This window comes from Triticum dicoccoides, chromosome 7A, assembly GCF_002162155.2.
Source record: "Triticum dicoccoides isolate Atlit2015 ecotype Zavitan chromosome 7A, WEW_v2.0, whole genome shotgun sequence".
In the NCBI taxonomy this organism is placed as follows: Eukaryota; Viridiplantae; Streptophyta; class Magnoliopsida; order Poales; family Poaceae; genus Triticum; species Triticum dicoccoides.
In genome coordinates this window covers 435,160,058-435,175,974 of record NC_041392.1, presented here as the reverse complement: position 1 = coordinate 435,175,974, position 15,917 = coordinate 435,160,058, and the positions used below count along the sequence as shown (strand labels likewise).

The following is a 15,917-nucleotide window of genomic DNA, read 5'->3' as shown; positions in this document are numbered from 1 at the left end:
GTTCTAAGATCCAGATTGAATAATAACATAGTAGCTGATGAAGAATCAAAATAAAAGATCAGGTGCTACATACATGTCATAACCAAAGAACCAAGTTTGTAAGAACCTGAGCCTAGAATATTTAGGCGTCATGTAGCAGATATCAACAAAATCATCTATGAACAAGAGCATTCAACCAGTAGTCATCTTATGTTGGGACTTGAGAGAAAAAGGTTAAGCATACATCCAAGTTCCTAATTTACCAGCAATCCATGTACCAGAACCTTAATTTACTTTCCTTCACTTTGTTTACGTACTCTCTCTTCTTTTTGGGTTCTCACAATCACAGGTTTCTGGTGGGTTTCATCTCTAGCCTACCCCAACTTACTTGGGACAAAAGGCTATGTTGTTATTGATGATGATACATCCAACTTCAGGTACTGGGCCACTTCTTCTCAGCTTCTGTAGCAGCTTAGAGCCCCCGGAAGCTTAAGACAAAAAGAAATACTAATTAGTTTTTCCCATAGGCCATAGCCCACCCCAATCTCTGCTGATACTGGGAAGCTGCTCAGAGCCTCAGACCCAGCTTCCCACCTCTTCCATCTCAGAACTGCCATCCAACTAGATACAGAAATTACCGGGGCTTGCCACTGCGTACCCCCTGCCCCCAGACCAGAGCACATGTGGAGATTCCTCCGTAGCTCTCCCCTCCTGTCGATCGAAGCATTCTCTCTCTCATGTGTGACACCACCTAGGTTTTGACTCACCGCCACCGCCTCCTCGACACCACTGCCGACAATTCCCGCCTCCTGACATTCTCTGGTCCTCAACGGCCAGCCCACCTCCTCCCCTGCTCCCCTGCTGACTTTCAACCTCCAGCGCTGTCCACCACAAGCAATGCCCTTCACCCACGAGCATCTCCAGATCCAGCACAAGTACATATGAAATTGGATCAGTGCTTGTTCGCTAATTGATGTTTGTTCCAGAGAACTACAATAGCAATTTCCGTCGATTCATGCCTATTCCAGAAATTATTTTTTTCGAGAAAACGCAAGGGGAGCTTGTGTTTCATTGCTTTGGAAAGAAAAAGAGAGTTTCAGTTACAATCCTCCTAGGAGGGAATTACAGTGCCCAAAGGCACATCAGTGAACGTCCCAAATTTGTGGTATGATGGCGTGAAGCCCTAGAGCGCCGGCTCTGGCCCAGAGGGCGGCCTCATCCTTGATCTTCGTGAGCAGCTCGTTTGCCGAGGGCCGTCCTCTGTTGAAGACGCAATCGTTGCGGTGCTTTCAAATCATCCATGGGACGAGTTGGGTCGCGGAGGCGGAGGCCCTTGCGCATGGGTTTGGGAGTGTGCTGCCGCGTCGTGCGCCACCAGTCATTGAGAGAGGTCTCGCTGTCCGGCGGGGCGCAGGAGAGTCGGAGCCAGTGCAACACCTCGTACCAGATCTGCCGGGTGAAGGGGCAAGCTAGGATGAGGTGGTGCATGGTCTCGGGGGCCTGGTCGCAGAGGGGGCATCGCGCGGGGTGTTGCAGGCCACGGCGGGCGAGGCGCTCGGCCGTCCAGCATTGGTCCAGGTGGGCGAGCCAGTGAAAGAATCGGACGCGTGGGGGCGCCCAGTTCTTCTAGGTGAGCTTCCATGCGTCGCAGCTTGTGGAGCCATTGAAGGTGGCGATGTAGGCCGATTTGGCGGAGTAGACGCCGCTGGGGCTCCACTTCCAAGAGAGGCGGTCTGGCTCGGCGGAGAGGGTCGTGTGGCTGATTGCGTGCTAGAGCTGTAGGTATTGCCCAATCTCATGGATGCCAATCATGCCGTGTATGTCTGGTGCCCATCGCTTGGCCTGTAATCCAACGGCGACAGTCCTGAGCTAGTGGCGGCGCTTGGGAATGCAAGTGTATAGGAGCGGCGTGATCTCGCTAACAGAGCGCCCGTCTATCCATCGGTCTTCCAAGAATAGGGCCTCCGTGCCGTTCCCGATTTGCATGGTGGTGGATGCGAAGAAGAATGCGTGCTCCTCGGCGGTGAACTGTAGGTCGAGGCCAGCCCACGCTTTAGTGCTGTCCGTGCAGCTGAACCACAACCATCGAGTGCGGAGCGCGAGGCTTGTCCGGGCGAGATCGTGCACGCCGAGGTCGCCAAGTGATAGTGGCCTAGCAACGCGTTGCCAATTGACATGACAGTGTCTGCCATTTGCCTCTGCACGCGTCCTGCCCATAGGAAGCCTCGCTGAATCTTCTCAAGTGCCCTGATGGTCTTCTTGGGGGGCGCGAGAGCGAGGAGCTGGCGGATCAGGATCGCGCTCAGAATGGCCTTGACGAAGGCGACGCGGCCGGCCTTGTTCATGAGATGCGCCTTCCAGGTGGGTACCATGCCGGCCGTTTTGTCGACGACGGGCTGCAACTGTGCAGCCGTGGGGCGGTGTAGAGTCAGGGGGATGCCCAAATAGGTGATCGGGAACTTGGCGAGGGGGCAGCCCAGTAGGTTGACGGCGGGCGCGGCGTCTCCGGCAGAGCACCGAATCAGGGTGGCGGAGCTTTTTAAGAAGTTGACCTGGAGGCCTGAAGCTCGGCCGAAGAGCAGGAGGATGCTCTCGACGGCGGTGATGTCGCCAATGGTGGGGTGGCAGTAGAGGATTACGTCGTCGGCATAGAGGGAGACCGAGGGAACCGGGCGCCAGGGGTGCAGCCGCTGCAGAACGCCCAGTTTCGTTGCGCGGCGGAGGCGGCCCAACGTGTCAACGGCGAGGACAAAGAGTTGTGGCGACACGTGGTAGGCCTGGCGGAGGCCGCACCTATGCCAGATGATGGGGCCGGGATCTCCATTGATGAGCACCTTCGTGCTGGCCGAGGAGAGCAAGATGGCCAGCCAGTCTAGGAAGCGAGAGCCGAAGCCGTACTGGTGTAGGACCTCGAAGAGGAACGGCTAGCTAATGGTGTCGAAAGCACGAGCCAAGTCCAACTTCAGGAGGACGTGAGGGGCGCCGAGCCGGTGCAGAAGGCGCGCGGACTGGCGCATGAGTATGAAGTTGTCGTGCAGGCTGCGGCTGGGGATGAATTCATTATGGCACGTGCTGACGAGGTTGTGTAGCTTTGGCGCGAGGCGGAGCGATAAGACCTTGGCGAAGATTTTGGCAACGACGTGAATTAGGCTTATAGGCCTGAAGTCAGCTAGGCCGCAAGCGTCTGCGCGCTTCGGGAGCAAGGTGAGCAGCGCCTGGTTGAGGAAGCAAAAGCCCCGACCACGCATCTCGTAAAGCCGCTAGAAGACATTGACGAAGTCTTGCCGGACGATGGACCAACACGCGCGTAAGAACTCGGCAGTAAAGCCGTCCGCGCCGGGGGCTTTACATGCGGGAAGGCGTTTCATCACCAAATTTCCTCGGCGTCGAAAGGGGCGTCGAGGTCGTCGAGGTTGGTGGGCGTGATCAGCTCGGAGAGGTCGAGACTGCACTCGCGGGGCGTCTCGCAGCCGAGCAGGGCGTCGAAGTGTGCGTATGCCACGGCCGCCATGTCGCAGGGGGCAGAGATCAAAACGCCGTCCATTGTGAGGTTGTGGATCTGATTCTTCTGTCGCCGGTACGTGCATTGCCGGTGAAAGAAAGATGTGTTGGTGTCGCCGTCCTTGAGGGTCGCAATACGAGCGCGCTGTCAGGCTATGGTGCGCTCTAGGGAGGCGAGGCCAAGGTATGAGGCCTTGATCTGCCACTGGAGCCAGTCTTCGTGCGGGGACAGGAGCCGGCACTCCTGCGCTGTGTCCAACCTGAGGAGGAGCTCCTTGGAGATCGCGAGCTTGAGGCGAACGTTGCCGACAGTCCTCGAGCTCCAGCTGGTAAGTTTGCGCGCGGTAAATTGCATGTGTCGCATGAGCCGCCGGAAGGGGTCGTCATCGTGGACGGAGTGCCAGGCGGCCGCCATGATGTCATGGAACCCGTCCAACCGCGTCCAGAACTCCTCGAAATGGAATCGTCGATGGCCCGGCGGCACCGGTTTGCAATCAAGCAGCAAGGGGCTATGATCGGAAACGACGGAGGCGAGGCATCGAAGGTGGCATTCCCCAAAAATTATACTTACAAGTGTTGTTGATTGATGTTTGTTCAGAGTGAAGAATTGTTATCACATGCAATGCCTAATGTGTGCTTGTGGTAATTGTATATTGGTAGTTCATGTTCATATTATATTGCATTTCGTAGCTTGTTCTGTGGACATTTCATTTTGTAATGAATGATTTATAATGTCAGGATCCATTCTGTGAACAAGTTGTGAATCTTGTCCAGTTTTACAGAATTATGCATGATTTGTGGCCAATCTATCATTAATGTGTAAAGCATTAGACTGGAGTCCAGAGGCAATATAGACTTTGTACATCTCAACATATATAATAAGCTTAAGCTGAAAAGAATAGCTAAAACAGTTTCTCCAGCAGAGCTTACTACAGAAGCTTGACTGGACTATACCCTATATGCTGTAGATATTATTAACAAAAATAAAACCTAAACATTGATAGGTAAAGTGATTTGTAGCAAACTGATAAACAGGGAAAACCAAGCTGAATGCAAGGTTGGATGGAAATTTACCCAATATCATGAATTTTATCCAGTTCATGGCAAAGTAAAAAAATAAATCTATTTAGCTTTATGGGGAAAAAGTAAAGTTCCGAAGTATAAAATAGTTTCGTCCACAATATTTTGAAGCATTTACAGAAAACTCTACCTTAATACCAGCTACAAGACATCTTCCTTTAGTAGATAACTCTTCTTTAGGGGGCCCAAAGTTAGCATCACATTTTTGGTCTTCAAAGCTCTCCGTTTGCAATAAATCAAGAACGATATCTCGAACTTTTTCCCAAATGATGTTTGCACAGCTTGGATAATTATGAACCACTGATCTCAACACCTGTGCACACATAAAAAGGAATGGATATTACCACATGTGTCAACCTGTGAAGCATTTGCATGTACACTGAGAAAATGAATATAAATGCCCTACAAAACGTGCCAAGAAGATCAATTCCATGACTGAATGTACATGTCATAAGTATATATGAATAAGTATATCTATGTGATAATCAAATCTATACATGGAATATCAAGGAGAACTGCATTACAAGATAGAACAGGAAGCTCAGTCTTCCTCCTAGCTAATTACAAATATGTTAGGTATCCCGCATGTGGTTACAAATAGATTTCAGACCATAAGAGTTCCCCTTTAGAGAATAACCATAGTTGTTCCCTGGTGTTTATGCTGGAGGGATCCTTATTAGTTATAATCCATGTGCCCTTTGCTTATTAGCTAAGTATTACTAGAGGTCAGTGCATATAGGTCGGCTGACCTTACTTAGTCAGTGAGATAGACTATACAGGCTGTCAGCAACTAGTCAATTTGATGTTTGCACGCACTGACAGCTGCTAAAACTGTATGGTCAGCTTAGCAGCTGACCTTTCTCATGTATTACAAGTCCGATATCCAAACACATGCTGAAGATAAAAGAAAATACAAAAGCAACCTTTAAGCATAAATGGATGGTTACTTGCCTGGAGAGCTCCACACCTAACACTGAAATGCATTTCCTCTTCTATACAATGAAGAAGAATAACTACGACACTTGACTTCTGCTGAGCAAGTGATGGCCCTGAAAAGCTCACATTGGTACACAAATGTCACAGCTTAGTATCCACCCAAACCAGTTTCTCAATATGATAAACTCTGGAGTCTTCCAAGACAATAAGTTCAGCAATGTGCGGCAGTTTTTTTAATATAAATTAAGACTGAGAATAAAGTGACCATATCAACGAAATTTGAAATTAAGAGGGTCTAACCTGCACAGTGATCAATGAGAACTCCAAAGACATCTGAAGAAGGTGGCACCTTTGCAAATGCTGCCTCCAAGCAACTTAGAACATTAACCTGTTGTTATTCCCATGTAAGGTGTAAGAACTACAACTATTGTTCCTAAATAAAGAAATAATATTGAAAAACTAACCAGCAAAGCATAATGTTCATTTTTATTTGAGTTCCTGTCTAATAATCTACCGCACATGGCTGTAATGACAGTTGGCAACAACTCCTTCGGCATTCGAGGGTACCTGGTCATCAAACATATTATCAATTATATGGCATATCAAGTTAGAGAAACAAGATACACGGTGGGGATTTAGATCATACGGTGTAGCAGATATCAGAAGGATGAGAACTCTGAACACTGCTGCAAGCAATGTAGTTTGAGTTTCACGCTGTACCAAGAACATCATACCTGCCAAACAGGAAAAGAAATTTCATGTAAACTTTGGATAAAACATTAAAAAAGAATATGTAAGGCATACAGAGCTGTTGAATGAAAGTTATATAGATAATGTTAAGCTTCATGCACTAGCCAACGCAACCAAAAGTCCGAACTGATGGAGAGAAGCGGGCAATATATTTCAACACCCCCTCACATCTGATGGATAAGTCTGTGTACTAAGGTCCTTGTGGGGCTGCAGCACATGGTCCTTGTGGCAGTTAGGAGGATAAAGTCCTGGACCATCAAGGACTGGCTGTTAGGATAGAGTTCTGTTCTTGACCATCAAGGACTGTCAGTTAGCATCTTAGACTAGCATCTTAGACTAGCATCTTAGACTGGCATCTTGGCAGCATCTTAGCATATGCCTTGGCTGGCTAGTAGCCTATAAATATGTATCCCCAACCCCTCGGGTTGGCATGGCATTGTGTGAGAAATAAACCAACGAAAATTGTCCCAACTCTCCTAGTGTCATCCACATCTATCAATGCTCAGGCTGAAAGGTCTAACAAGTGGTAATATGTATCCCCAACCCCTCGGGTTGGCATGGCATTGTGTGAGAAATAAACCAACGAAAATTGTCCCAACTCTCCTAGTGTCATCCACATCTATCAATGCTCAGGCTGAAAGGTCTAACAAGTGGTATCAGAGCCTTCGTTAACCTGCACCCTGAGCATTTCCTGTGAGCAGCCCAAGTCGGTAGCAGCAGCTGCTCCGTCTGCCTCTGGTTACCTTCCTCCCTCCGGACTGTCGAGCAGCAGCTCGTCTTCATCAGCCTCCTCTTCACGCAACAGCCCCCCTGCAGCGAGCCATGTCTGCAGGTCGCTCTCAGCACACGGCTACCTCGAGCATGCGGCGCCGGCAAGAGGCCGAGCGCGCCGTGGCAGAGGAGCGTGAGCGAGCGGCTGTAGCAGCGGCTGCTGCGGCGGCAAGAGTGTCGAGGCTGGCTGCAGCGGAGCTGGCAGCAGCCAGAGCGGAGGTAGAAGCAGCCAGGGCGGAGGTAGAAGCAGCAGCAGCAGCAGAAGCAGCCCGTGAGGCTACGGCGGATGCCAAGGCACTCCGCGGCAGCCCCGGCAGCTCCAGCAGCTCCGCGCCTGCGGACGACGGCGCCGACGCAGATCGCGCCAAAGTGGCGCAGGAGCAGATGGCGCAGTGGGCAGCCGAGCACGCCCGCGCTCCAGGTGGAGGCGCGCACCGCGACGGCGGCTGCAACGACCAGGACCGCGGCCTCTACGAGGTCCGGACTGTGGTCAGGGATGTTGGTTCCAGTGTTGGGTGGCCTACCCTCACTAAAACCAACTACGTCGAGTGGGCCGGGATCATGAAGGTCAGGCTCCAGGTGCGGCGCATGTGGGAGGCAGTCCAAGACAGCAACGTCGACCACCTAGAGGATCGACGGGCACTGGACGCCCTCATCGCCGCAGTCCCGCCCGAGATGCAGTTCTCGCTTTCCAACAAGCGGACTGCCAAGGAGGCTTGGGACGCCATCGCCGCAGCACGCATCGGCAGCGACCGTGCTCGCAAGTCCACCCTGCAGGCACTTCGTAAGGAGTGGGAGAACCTGGGCTTCAAGCCAGGTGAGGACGTTGATGACTTTGCTCTCCGTCTCAACACTCTGCTGCAGAAGATGGTGAAGTTCGGCGATGCCACCTACACCGAGGAGAGAGCTGTCGAGAAGCTTTTTCGGTGCATTCCCGAGAAGTACAAGCAGATGGCTCGCTCGATCGAGTCGTTGCTGGACCTCTCCACGATGACGATCGAGGAGGCGATAGGTCGACTCAAGGTCGTCGACACCGACGAGCCACAGCCCCCCTCGGGGCCCGTCACCACCGGCGGGAAGCTGCTCCTAACTCGGGAGCAGTGGGATCCCAGCCTTGGTGACAAGAAGAAGGGGGAGCCTTCCTCCTCGACGGGCGGCCGCAAGCGTGGCAAGCAGCGTAAGGCGCGAAGAGGCCCCCCGGGCAGGGCACAAGGACGTGCCGAAGGTGACGCCCGCGGAGGCGCCAAGGACGGCGCCGCTGGCAAGCCCAGGCCGGCACAAGACAACAGTTGCCACAACTGTGGCCGGTTTGGCCATTGGGCCAATGAGTGTCGGCAACCACGACAAGGCCAGGCTCACGTCGCACAGGCGAAGGAGGAGGAGACGGCTCTGTTCATGGCGCATGCAAGCATTGAGCTACCCTCGGCGACTCCAGTCGCAAAGGCTTTCATCCACCTCGATGAGCCAAAAGCACACGCTCTTCTCGGCGATGGCTCCGGGAAGGACAAGGCTACGGGGTGGTGCCTCGACACCGGCGCCACCCACCACATGACCGGTCGAAGGGAATTCTTCGCCGAGCTCGACTCCGATGCGCGAGGCTCCGTCAAGTTCGGGGATCCCTCCGCTGTGGAGATAAAGGGCGTCGGCTCCGTCATCTTCACCACCAAGATGGGAGAGCACCGGCTGCTCACCGGTGTCTACTACATCCCCGCGCTAAGGAATTCCATCATCAGCTTGGGACAGCTGGATGAGAACGGCTCACGCGTGCTGATTGAGCATGGGGTCCTACGCATCTGGGATCGCCAGCGTCGCCTTCTCGCCAAGGTGCTCAGAGGTGAAAATCGACTCTACGTCCTTGATGTGCAGGTGGCACAACCGGTCTGTCTCGCTGTCCGTCGAGACGACGAGGCGTGGCAGTGGCATGAGCGCTTTGGGCACCTTCACTTTGAGGCCCTGAAGCGTCTAAGTGCTAAGGAGATGGTGCGAGGCCTGCCATGCCTCGACCATGTGGAGCAGTTCTGCGACATCTGCGTACTGACAAAGCAGAGACGACTCCCCTTTCCCCAACAGGCGAGTTTTCGGGCTAAGGAGAAGCTGGAGCTCGTGCACGGAGACCTGTGCGGCCCGGTGACGCCAGCCACACCAGGAGGTCGACGCTACTTCCTGCTGCTCGTCGACGATCTCTCCCGCTACATGTGGGTGATGATCCTCGGCAGTAAGGGAGAAGCGGCGGACGCCATCAGGCGCGCGCAGGTTGGTGTGGAGGCGGAGAGCGGCCGCAAATTGCGCGTGTTGCGCACTGACAACGGCGGCGAGTTCACGGCGGCTGAATTCGCGTCGTACTGCGCCGATGAGGGCATCCAGCGCCACTACTCCGCGCCGTACAGCCCGCAGCAAAATGGCGTCGTCGAGCGGCGCAACCAGACGGTTGTGGGGATGGCTCGGGCTCTCCTCAAGCAGAGAGGGATGCCGGCTGTCTTCTGGGGAGAGGCGGTGCTAACGGCCGTCTACATCCTCAACCGCTCTCCTACTAAGGCACTCGACGGCAGAACTCCGTACGAGGCCTGGCATGGGCGGAAGCCGGCGGTCTCTCATTTGCGGGTCTTTGGCTGCCTTGCGTTCGCCAAGGAGCTCGGCCACATCGGCAAGCTCGACGACAGGAGCACTCCGGGAGTCTTCATCGGCTACGCGGAGGGCTCAAAGGCCTACCGCATCCTCGACCCAAAGACACAACGTGTGCGCACAGCGCGAGACGTCGTGTTCAACGAAGGGCGAGGGTGGCAATGGGACAAGGCGGTGGACGACGGCTCGACGCCGACGTATGACGACTTCATTGTCGAGTACACTCACTTCAAGGAAGCTGGGGGAGCAAGCAGCTCCTCTTCACCGGGCACGTCTACCCCGGCCCCCAAAACTACATCGACTCCGGCGCCTGCTACACCGACGACACCACAACCGGCGACGCCGCATACTCCAGCCCCGGCGGTCGCCACTCCGGGCTCGTCTTCATCAGCACCAGCTCACGCAGAGCACAACCCGATGAAGTTCGCTTCCCCGCTCACTCACGACGAGGAGCGGGTCGACGCATGGTATGGAGGCGAACCGCTGCGGTACCGTACGATGGATAATGTGCTCGGCGACCAGCCGGTGCCAGGACTGGTGCCACGTGACCTGGAGGCGCAGCTACAGCTCGTGTGTGAAGACGGCGAACCACGGTCCTTTGCAGAGGCCGAGAGAGACGCGGCATGGCGCGCCGCGATGAAGTTGGAGATGGATGCGGTCGAGCAAAACCGCACCTGGGAGCTTGCTGATCTCCCTCGAGGTCACCGCGCAATCACCCTTAAGTGGGTGTTCAAGCTGAAGAGGGATGGAGCCGGCGCCATCATCAAGCACAAGGCTCGTTTGGTGGCCCGAGGCTTCTTGCAGCAGGAAGGAGTCGACTTCGACGACGCTTTCGCTCCCGTGGCACGGATGGAGTCCGTGCGACTTCTCCTTGCGCTGGCTGCCCAGGAGGGCTGGCGTGTCCACCACATGGACGTTAAGTCGGCATTCCTCAATGGCGACTTGAAGGAGGAAGTCTACGTGCATCAGCCACCGGGGTTTACGATTCCCGGCCAGGAGGGCAAGGTGCTCCGCCTGCGCAAGGCTCTCTATGGCCTGAGGCAGGCACCCAGGGCGTGGAACGCCAAGCTGGACTCCACGCTGAAGAAGATGGGTTTCGAGCAGAGCCCGCATGAGGCTGCCGTCTACCGACGGGGGAGTGGAGGAAATGCCCTGCTGGTGGGCGTCTACGTTGACGACCTGGTGATCACCGGCACCAAAGATGCAGAGGTGGCGGCGTTCAAGGAAGACATGAAGGCCACGTTCCAGATGAGTGACCTGGGGCTCCTCTCCTTCTATCTAGGGATTGAGGTGCACCAGGACCACTCCGGGATCGCGCTTCGACAGTCCGCCTACGCCAAGCGCATCGTTGAGCTAGCTGGGCTCACCGACTGCCATCCAGCTCTCACTCCGATGGAGGAGAGGCTGAAACTAAGTCGCGACAGCACGACGGAGGAAGTGGATGCTACGCAGTACCGACGCCTTGTGGGGAGCCTTCGCTACCTCACTCACACACGGCCGGACTTGGCATTCTCCGTCGGCTATGTCAGTCGGTTCATGGAGCGACCAACGTCGGAACACCAGCAGGCAGTGAAGAGGATCGTCCGCTACATAGCAGGGACCCTCGACCACGGCCTCCATTACCCTAGGTGCCCTGGGGCGGCACACTTCGTCGGGTACAGCGACAGCGACCACGTCGGCGACATCGACACCAGCAAGAGCACGAGCGGGATCCTCCTCTTCCTCGGCAAGTGTCTCGTGAGCTGGCAATCAGTCAAGCAGCAGGTGGTGGCCCTGTCCAGCTGTGAGGCTGAGTACATAGCGGCCTCCACCGCCTGTACTCAGGCGCTCTGGCTTGCTCGACTGCTTGATGATCTTCTCGTTCAAGACACCAGAACGGTGCAGCTCCTGGTGGACAGCAAGTCCGCCCTGGCCCTGGCAAAGAACCCCGTGTTCCACGAACGGAGCAAGCACATCCGACTGAGGTATCACTTCATCCGCAGCTGTGTGGAAGAAGGGAGCATCGAGGCGAGCTACATCAACACCAAGGATCAGCTCGCAGACCTGCTCACCAAGCCCCTTGGGAGGGTCAAGTTCCTCGAACTTTGCTCCAGGATTGGGATGATTCAACTCTCCCACAAGACGACGTACAAGACTTAGGGGGAGAATGATGGATAAGTCTGTGTACTAGGGTCCTTGTGGGGCTGCAGCACATGGTCCTTGTGGCAGTTAGGAGGATAAAGTCCTGGACCATCAAGGACTGGCTGTTAGGATAGAGTTCTGTTCTTGACCATCAAGGACTGTCAGTTAGCATCTTAGACTAGCATCTTAGACTAGCATCTTAGACTGGCATCTTGGCAGCATCTTAGCATATGCCTTGGCTGGCTAGTAGCCTATAAATATGTATCCCCAACCCCTCGGGTTGGCATGGCATTGTGTGAGAAATAAACCAACGAAAATTGTCCCAACTCTCCTAGTGTCATCCACATCTATCAATGCTCAGGCTGAAAGGTCTAACAAGTGGTAATATGTATCCCCAACCCCTCGGGTTGGCATGGCATTGTGTGAGAAATAAAAAAAAGGGCAACCTGGTGCATGTAGCTCCCGCTTGCGCAGGGTCCAGGGAAGGGTCCGACCACTTTGGGTCTATAGTACGCAGCCTTTCCCTACATTTCTGTAAGAGGCTGTTTCCAGGACTTGAACCCATGACCTCATGGTCACAAGGCAGCAGCTTTACCACTGCGCCAAGGCTCCCCTTCCATTGTGTGAGAAATAAACCAACGAAAATTGTCCCAACTCTCCTAGTGTCATCCACATCTATCAATGCTCAGGCTGAAAGGTCTAACAACATCTAGGCTTATTTAGTCTGTAGACATGGGATCGAAGTAGGCCGCAGAATCTGCCTTTTTAATACTGCATTAGCAAGGTCTTGAACTCAAGACCTCTTGGATCGGATACCATATTAAATTCATGCTCCAGCCAGTTGCTCCAAAAGTGAGCTAGGGGGGGAGGGGGGGACCTTGCCAACTCAATAGAAAAGATATGTCCGTGCAATTGCACCCTCTATTAACTGTTTGAGCTTGCTTTATCCTACTTATGTAAGCTGTTATTGTCAATTACCAGATGTGCTCGCTGGTCGTGTGGTGTCACAAACTCACAACTAGAAGGAGCACCTAACCCTTTATTTGATGATGATGTGTGTGTGTGTGTGTGTGTGTGTTGTACAGTGTGAGGACCCAAAAGTACCAGAAATTTTCAAAAAGGCCAGAAATTTGGGGTATTACAGATACAAGTCGCCAACAATGGATTCCTCTCATTGAAGAAAGTCACGAGATGTAGGACCATTGAAATATAAAAATATCAGTAACTCCCCTACCTGTGTGCAGCTGCATCAGAATTTGACCAAGCGAGCAAGATAACGTAGTGAAAGATCCAAGTTTCGATGATTCTTTATACTCTGCAACTTGTGTCAAAACTAAGGCCTGCCCTTCCAGCATGGCAGCAATGGTCGATGCTGCCTCAACACGTACCTGCACATAGTTAAGTCAGGTCATGTCCATAATATACACGGGAACTTATAAATGGAAAAGGCGCTGAACCGATGGGACCATAATTCATACATACATGGTATACAATATTGTGGCATGCATCAATCAATGTACACTGCCATGCAAACAAGAGAAGAATTTTGCAAATAAAGGATGTAAATTATGAAGGGTCCAGATCACTTTGTAGCAAAAATGTAATACAACATTATTCGTTTTGGAAAAAAAAAATCCCATAAATAAGATAGCTCAGAATTTTTAAGAGTTGCATATCCTTTCCATGTATTAGTCATGTGATATCCCCATTTGTATACAGGGGTTTCCTCCGTTGTATACAGGGTTTTCTGCATATTTACCACACCTGCACAATAATGGCCTATGTCTTCAGTCACTTCAGCCCAAAATACAGGCAGATTTGGCATGGCAGCAAGGTACCCACATATTATGGAAGGTAGCATGAACAGAAAAGCTAGATGATATAAACAATAATAGTACAGATACCCGCAAACTTGTACCTTTGTTATAGGGTCAAAAATCAAGCATGTCATCAGAGTAGCTCGATATTTTCTGTAAAAGCAAGTAGCAACAAAAGCTACCGTCAAAAATGGGTACCATGATCATAAGGAAGCCATGAGAAATACCATGCCGATTGCACGTGGAAGAGTTTACCTTTGTTGGAGAACGTCGTTCTCAGGCAAAAGTAATGGCCACAGCGAAGTAAGTGATTTTGGGTCAGCACGACAGATATCCTTAAATAATTCAGAACAAGAATCAGATAACTTCTTGAATATCATGAGCATCATGATCATTTAGTGTTGCTTTTGATTATTAGATATCCAATAACTGACTATTAGAAGTTCAACAGGAAAATCAGAGTGTCTTTTAACAGTTAGAGACTTGAAGGAACTGAAATATCACAGATCATGGTGGATGCAGATAGCAAATTGAATGTAGATATTCCTATTTACAAACTTTTGGTGTTCCAAAAGGTCACTCAATTCACAGAACTGAACAACCATAGAGCACTAACAATTCAAACTAGCATAGGGCAGATGAATCAATTAGCTTGTCTTATTGGAGTATGAGCTTTATCTAAAAAGCTGCCCTCCACCCACCATTCCAAAAAGAAAGGAAAGAGCAATAGCTCGACTACGAAAGAAATCAATCTTACCTTCGTTGTAACAAAAAAAGACTAACTTGTACGAGCTCATACATGAGTAAGAGTTCAGAATGGGAACATCTAGTTTAGAAATTAGAATGTGTTGCATGGATACATACCTGTATACAAAGGATGGCAGCTAGTCTAGCTTTCGAACTCCTGAAACGGTCTCCATTTTTTGCATATCCATCAGTATCGCTCAGATCTGAATCTGAAGAGCCTAAATCATATCGAGAAGATTCACTATCTGAACTTCGATCATCCAATGAATCATTTGTTTTTCCATCCTTTTTTCGCAAATGAGGTGGTTTATATCGTCCACGGCCAGAACTCCTGGATTGTGAGTCTGTTTTGTTTTCCTTTGGAGTTATTGCAGATGGCAAAGATGACCTTAGCCCATACACAAAAAACATTTGCAAATTTGCCACGAAACCTGCTACCTTGAAGTTTTATTCACAATGTTACAATCAGAAAGAGAGAAATCATATGTACTGTTACCACAGAAATGGATTTCCTTTGTATACTTACATGTCCTGAAAGTGAAGCTTTCGGTTCTGAAAGAACGAAATGCAGACAACGAAGAAAGGAAGTATAAAATCTGCAAGACAGTGAGGCTTAGCTTTGACTTTAGCTTTCATCAATTGCAAAGCAATATAAGAAAAAACGGAAGTACTAACCTTGACATAATGCTACTCTCAATAATAAGGTTCCTTGATGTCACAGAGTCCATAACTTTTCTCAAGACCTGCAGAGTGCAAAGGAGGAGATTGGAGTTGAAACAGAATATTAAACATTGCCACATAGCATGTCCACAGCACACATCATTTTGTGTGTGTGTGTTTGAACGTGAGCACCACTCTGTGCTTGGTTGTTAATGTTACATTTCTGGTGCATCGTCACCGAAATACCCAGCATGAAGCAGTATGTAAAATAAAGGAGGCATAAACTACTGACCTCAACAACAGACTGCCATAAAACTTCCGACATACTCGATGCAATCTTGCATAGTATATCTTCCATCATCGAAAATGCAGAGATTTCCATATCCCAGGTATTATAATTTTTATTATTCGTTGATACAGAAATGTGGGAAGAAATGCCAGAACCATTGGATTTATCTGTCATGTTCAGTTCAGCTTGCAAGCATGATATGATCAAGATAAGAACTCTGAGTACATGTGAATTCTCAGTTAATGAACCACATCTTCCAAGATCCTTGCTCAAAAACCTGGAAGGGGAGGCAACAATTAAGAGCGGTGTAAAGACCACGACTGATGACTTTCAAATAACTGTGAATGATGCTAGTGTACATGCGTTGCAACAACTGATTACGTAGGCATCTACAGAAGTTCATCACTAAAGTATGTAAGTATGTCCCAAAGGGCTCCACCTCATCCAAAGGCAACACTAGAGGCACATCTCCAACAATTTGTACCATTCATCAATCATCATTCACATTAATTTCGTCACACCTTTTCCCCCATACTCACGATTCTCCCTCCATTGCTCCCTCGACATGGCTAGATCCGGGGGAGGATGAGATGCCTTGGGCAACAGTGTTTGAGGGGAAGGCTTAGGAGGGGAAAAGTCAGTAC

At 51.1% G+C, this 15,917-nt stretch overlaps 1 protein-coding gene across 1 annotated transcript in view; it reads right to left on the bottom strand.

Annotated features, from left to right (window-relative positions):
- The window catches only part of LOC119328514 (HEAT repeat-containing protein 6-like), a 24,103-nt gene that overhangs the window by 5,895 nt on the left and 2,291 nt on the right, over nucleotides 1-15,917 (bottom strand). Inside the window, exons 4-15 of the mRNA XM_037601488.1 lie at nucleotides 15,277-15,550; nucleotides 15,000-15,067; nucleotides 14,851-14,920; nucleotides 14,442-14,762; nucleotides 13,833-13,912; nucleotides 13,679-13,730; nucleotides 12,995-13,148; nucleotides 6,143-6,230; nucleotides 5,961-6,063; nucleotides 5,797-5,884; nucleotides 5,512-5,609; nucleotides 4,691-4,873 (exon numbers count right to left, since the gene is read on the bottom strand). Coding sequence (XP_037457385.1) covers nucleotides 4,691-4,873; nucleotides 5,512-5,609; nucleotides 5,797-5,884; nucleotides 5,961-6,063; nucleotides 6,143-6,230; nucleotides 12,995-13,148; nucleotides 13,679-13,730; nucleotides 13,833-13,912; nucleotides 14,442-14,762; nucleotides 14,851-14,920; nucleotides 15,000-15,067; nucleotides 15,277-15,550 — 1,579 coding nt within the window. The remainder of the gene's footprint in view (nucleotides 1-4,690; nucleotides 4,874-5,511; nucleotides 5,610-5,796; nucleotides 5,885-5,960; nucleotides 6,064-6,142; nucleotides 6,231-12,994; nucleotides 13,149-13,678; nucleotides 13,731-13,832; nucleotides 13,913-14,441; nucleotides 14,763-14,850; nucleotides 14,921-14,999; nucleotides 15,068-15,276; nucleotides 15,551-15,917) is intronic.